Source organism: Vigna unguiculata, chromosome 11 (assembly GCF_004118075.2).
Source record: "Vigna unguiculata cultivar IT97K-499-35 chromosome 11, ASM411807v1, whole genome shotgun sequence".
Taxonomy (NCBI): domain Eukaryota; kingdom Viridiplantae; phylum Streptophyta; class Magnoliopsida; order Fabales; family Fabaceae; genus Vigna; species Vigna unguiculata.
The window spans coordinates 31419216-31424629 of record NC_040289.1 but is presented as its reverse complement, the minus strand read 5'-3'; the positions used below and the strand labels follow the sequence as shown (position 1 = coordinate 31424629).

The following is a 5414-nucleotide window of genomic DNA, read 5'->3' as shown; positions in this document are numbered from 1 at the left end:
CATTTAATGACATATTCCTATATATCCTACTTAAAACAGTCCAATTTATTAGTTAGTGTAATTGCAACGACTAATTTTGAGTTTGGACATACCAAGTATCGATAAGGAATATTGAAAAAAAAATTGAATTCAGATTAATGAAATTATATAATCTTAATTAACTTTTTTTAGAAATTTGTTAATTTTTGTTATATTTGAGTTCAGATATAAGGATTTGTAATTAACTTTTAATTTGTTTGTTTTTTGGTTTAAAATAATTTCTTTTAGGAATAACAATTCAGGTAGATGACGTGGATGAATCCATCGTTTAAATGTGCGAAACATTTGCAGTCGGTTTTCACAACTTGCAGCTTGCGTGGGTGAACTTATGGTTGACCTATGCTGCCTCCATAACCTGTAAGAATTTTCTTTTTTAATTTTTTTATCGTTGTGTTGTGTAGTAGGGTTTGTGTGGTATGGCTGAATATTTTGTTCATTCTTTTATCAATATGATATATTTACAAATATAAATCTAGATTTTATTTTATTATTCATTTTAACATACTTTCTTTCATTGTTTCTTTCTTTATTTGTAGTAAATAGTAAATCATTAATTTTCAAGTTATTTTTTGTAATTGGTATATATGCACTAAAACTTTATTTTAATAAGATACTTAATTTTGAAATTTAAAAATTATAAACGACTTTATAGATTTTTTATTTTAACTTACGTGAGTTGTACCACAGGAAAAAATGATTTTATTGATGGTCAATATCTAATAATAAATTAAGGTTGCTAACCATAAAAAAATGTCAGTAAAATATTTGTTTATAAATTTTACATTTTTTGTGATTTGGTTCTTTTTTTTTTTCAAAGATCCGTCTGATAATTAAAATTAAAAGGTTCATTGGTAAGATCTTTCAATAAATTTCATTTTACAAATATTTTTTTTGTCTACCAAATTTACTAGTGTTAATTTATATATCACAAGAAACCAATTTAAAAACCAATTTTTAAATTGGAGATTAATTTAGATATCAATTCTTTTGGTAGAGAAAACCTTGATAACTAATATTAGTAATCAATTTAGATATCAATTCATGATAAAAATTAATTCAATTACCAATTTAGAGATCAATTATATATATATATATATATATATATATATATATATATATATATTTCTGAAATTATTTTAATTATCAATAATTTTTAATTCATAAATTAATATATAAATTGATTATTATAGTAACTAATTACATTTTGTCACTAAAATTAATCATTAACCAAAAATTTTCATGGGAAACTAACTATTATACAAGGTGAATCAGACTTATTAATCTGCAGTCAACCTGTCTCAATCCTTTTTCGAGGGATCACATATAGGATAATAACAAATCATCCTATATTATTACCTAAAATTCTTAACTTCTTTTACAAAAACATTTGTCTCATTCTTTCCAACATTGAAAAATTATTGTTTTAAGACTCAGTTATAAGAAAATGAAAATGATAAATTCAAATAAAAGTAAATTTAACTATTTTATTCTATATATGGTACCACCTAAAAATATTAAATTCTATTTTTCAGTATTTTTTTTTTTAATTTTCATATCAAACTTCAATGAAGAGAACTTTAAGAAATTCTTTTTTAAACTAACTTTCTTAATTAGAATAAAGTTGATTAATTGTGGTAATATATTAATATGGAAGAGCGGATATACTTACCCTAACTATGTAAGGTCCATTTCTAGAAAGTGACTTGGAAGCCAAGGAAGTTACTAATTTTCTGCATGCATGGGACCTAGTAAAATATTAATTAATTAATTCTTATATAGTATTTATTGAAACACAATCATATTATATTCTGCAAGTGACCTCACTCCATTTTGGAAATAAGTGTTTCGAATATCGGACCGCGTAAAATTCGGAAAGTTATCTATAATTGCTCATTATTCATATTTCCTTACTGCAGAAATTTACAAGAATTTTGTTCTTTGAATATTGATAATTTTAAAATGAAAACAGAAGAACAAAGATCATGTTAAAAGAAGAAAAAAGAAGCATGTCAAAAACTGATTAAATGCAAACTAAAACCATCATAAATCGAACCAAACCCTCTTGATTAGGGTTACAAGCTGGGCGATTTCACAAGTTATTAATTTCCTCTGATTTAGAACGAGGAGTGAACAGGAGAACATCCTTGTTCCACAAAACACGATGATGTTTTCACACTTTCAGTAGTCAGAGCCTATAAAATAAGAAGACTTCAATTAATTTCGAGAAGACTTCATATATATAAAGACTTTTTTCAACTAATGGAAAATAATATACTTATATAAATTGAAATCAAATTTACTATATATATATAAATTTTCGACATATGATATTTAAAACTATAAATTTTGACTCATAAATTTATACAACAATCAGTTTATTTTATTCAACTTATCATATTATTTTTTTCTGTTTAAAAAAAAAGAATTTGTTTTGATACTTCTATTCCTTTTGCGCATAATTTGCTTTGTTATTTATAGATAAAGGAATTTCAGATTTCCTCTGCTTCCTTCTCTCTTCTTGCTAATGCAGAATTTGAGTTGTTTCCATGCACGTGCTCCATGCTGACTAAAGAATAATCTAGATGCACTGAATTCATTAGTTTTTGAGTTATTAGTATAAAATTGTTTTATATTATAATTATTATAAGATACTGCAATATATCCAAAACCTTTTAGTTGAATATGATATATGGTACGCGATTTTATTGAAATCTAATCCATTGGAAGCGAGGTAGAACATTCAACTATAAGTGGTTGGGTAACGACCCCTTCGAACCAAGGAAGGTGGCTTCACGTTTCCCATTAGAGGACAAAACTTTGGTCACTATTTCGCAATTTGATTCATTCTTCTTAGGTTTCATTTGGTACTATACTTTTTTTAAGGGTCGTCATCACCTCCAATGTATTAATTAAGAGCACTTATGCAGAAACTTAGAAAGTATTTTTTTATTAAAAATCATATAAATTTTTTTATCATAAAGGTGTACTGTTTTTTACATGTATTATAAGTTTTCTTGATTTTATTAAAATAGTTATGCTTTTTTTTTACCTTTTTTCATTTCCACATGACGTAAAAAATTCGCAAAAGAATAATTAATTAATGCAATCTTGAATTTTGATACTAGAGAAGAAGAAAGATTCCATTAGTGCAATGATTAAAAAGCATTATAATTCCATGAAAATTTTCCACTTTTAATATTTGAACTGCTACCTTTCTGAACGACAATCGTTTAGGGTTTTTTCATACGGACTAAGAAAAATGTTAGATGTCACTTATACTGTTGAATAATCTCAATCCTTTTATCAACCGTACGAAATAGAAGCATGATGATGTATTTTTTTTGAGAGTAAATTAAAAGTAAAATAATTAAATTAAAATTTGACTATACAAATTGCAGTTATAGCAATATTTTAAGACCATGGGTACCAATTTTCTTAGTTTATTGGCATGAAAACAATCATGTATGCATCATTCTTCCTTGGCACGCATTCCCGTGTTATCTATATAAACGAAAACTGTCTTGCTGCAAGTGTGTTTCGCCAAACTCTCATCTTTTTCAAGTGTCTCTCTCTCACACACAAACCCACACAGAATCAAAAACGACACCTTGAGAGTGTTGTTAATTAGTGAGAGAGAGTTTGATAGGTTGAGAAAGATGGTGAGAACCCCTTACTGTGACAAAAGTGGACTGAGAAAAGGAACATGGACACCAGAAGAAGATTGGAAGTTGATTGCTTATGTCACTACACATGGCCACAAGAATTGGCGCCAATTGCCTAAGTTGGCAGGTAATACAACTGCATCAGTTAACTACGATATATCTTCAAGTTTTCATGTTAAGTTTTCACATCAAAAACTGATGCTTGTTGCTTTTGAAACATTTAGATCATATAAGTTGAATTAAGACTTGATACAGAACTTCATATTTTCAAAAACAAACATGATCGATCTTCATGCCATCTTGATCTTAATTTGATTATTCATCAATATATATATAATTGTGCAACATGTTTTCAGGTCTTGCTAGGTGTGGAAAGAGCTGCAGATTGAGGTGGATGAATTACTTAAGGCCAGACATCAAAAGAGGGAACTACACTTATGAAGAAGAAGAGATAATTATCAATCTGCACCAAATTCATGGAAATAGGTAGTGATTAACTTGTCATATATGATATGTGATGCAATTACATGGAGTTTTGCGCAAGTTATTACATCATATGATTTCTTTCACTGCATGTGAACATAAACCATAGTGTTCATTTAGTTCAACTCCTTTTTCTTGAAGGTGGTCAGTGATTGCCTCCCACTTACCTGGAAGATCAGATAACGAGATAAAAAATCACTGGCATGCACATCTTAAGAAGCGCTTTCAACACAATTCAGAAACAAATGAAAAAGTTGAAGCTTCCACATCAAAACAGCATTCCCTACTTGAATCCATTCAAGAGGAATCTGGGGAAGTTGTTGCAAGCAGTTTCCAGAACAGTGATTCTCCGTCGCCTCAGCACACATCATTGATTGATGCTTTGTGCATGATATCTGAACCTGAACCAGCCAGTAACGGGAATTTGGCTACTCATAACTTTGCTGATTTTATGGGGGAAAACACAGATCCTATAAGTGCTTATTCTTGGGAAGAACTTTATGAAATCTCATACTTATGTGAATTTCTCGCTCCTTTGTACTGAACCTGAAAGTTTTTGTTCAGTTTATGATGTCTGGGGGCTGTTCGATTTGTAACAGGAATATAATATCGGTTTGGTTTTTCTTCTTTCTTACTGTTTTTTTGGGGGCAAACCCATATATACCAGCTTTTTTTTATGAAAGGGGTTGTTACATTGTGAGGAAAAAGATGTTTTATATTTTGATCCTGTTCCAATAAACTCCTTTATTATTGTTTCCAGAAAACCTGCAACTGAACAATGTAACTCAACATCATGACAAAATATAGAACTTAAATACACCATGATAAGTACTATGCATGTTGTTTTCGGATCAACTGTAATCACCTAAGTGAAAATTTAAATCTGATTAAAAAAGAACAGCATCTAAATTTTATATTTTTCCCTCTAAGTATGTCGTCACCTGCACGTGCTCACAAAAAGGTAAGATATGATCTCTTATAGTTCAATCGTTCTCACAAGTTTGAAGCAATAGAGTCTGCATAATCCTCAATATTTGCTCATTTTGAACAGCATATAATAATAGTAACAACGAACTCTTATATGGTGCATCAGCAAGTACTATTGCATTAACCATCTTTGTATTTGTAGCTGCTCCTTTCTTTAGTGGATTGAAGCATAATGTCGGCGTAGTTATGGAAGATGTAGTTGTAGTTGTATTTGTATTACACACACATATTTTTTGTTAATTT

At 28.9% G+C, this 5414-nt stretch overlaps 1 protein-coding gene across 1 annotated transcript; it reads left to right on the top strand.

The window, feature by feature from the left end:
* The first annotated feature begins 3585 nt into the window (after positions 1–3585).
* On the top strand, positions 3586–4875 carry LOC114170576 (transcription factor MYB13-like). The gene is made up of 3 exons (XM_028056083.1): positions 3586–3828; positions 4058–4187; positions 4326–4875. The coding sequence occupies exons 1-3, from the start codon at positions 3696–3698 to the stop codon at positions 4726–4728; spliced, it is 666 nt and encodes a 221-aa protein (XP_027911884.1). The 5' UTR covers positions 3586–3695; the 3' UTR covers positions 4729–4875.
* The last annotated feature ends 539 nt before the right edge of the window (positions 4876–5414 follow it).

Excerpts from the sequence above, each read along its gene's own strand:
- LOC114170576 (XM_028056083.1), top strand. The coding sequence starts at position 3,696 with ATGGTGAGAACCCCTTACTGTGACAAAAGTGGACTGAGAAAAGGAACA. Across the intron at positions 3,829-4,057 it reads CCAATTGCCTAAGTTGGCAG|GTCTTGCTAGGTGTGGAAAG; the intron begins GTAATACAACTG and ends ACATGTTTTCAG. Across the intron at positions 4,188-4,325 it reads CACCAAATTCATGGAAATAG|GTGGTCAGTGATTGCCTCCC; the intron begins GTAGTGATTAAC and ends TTTTTCTTGAAG.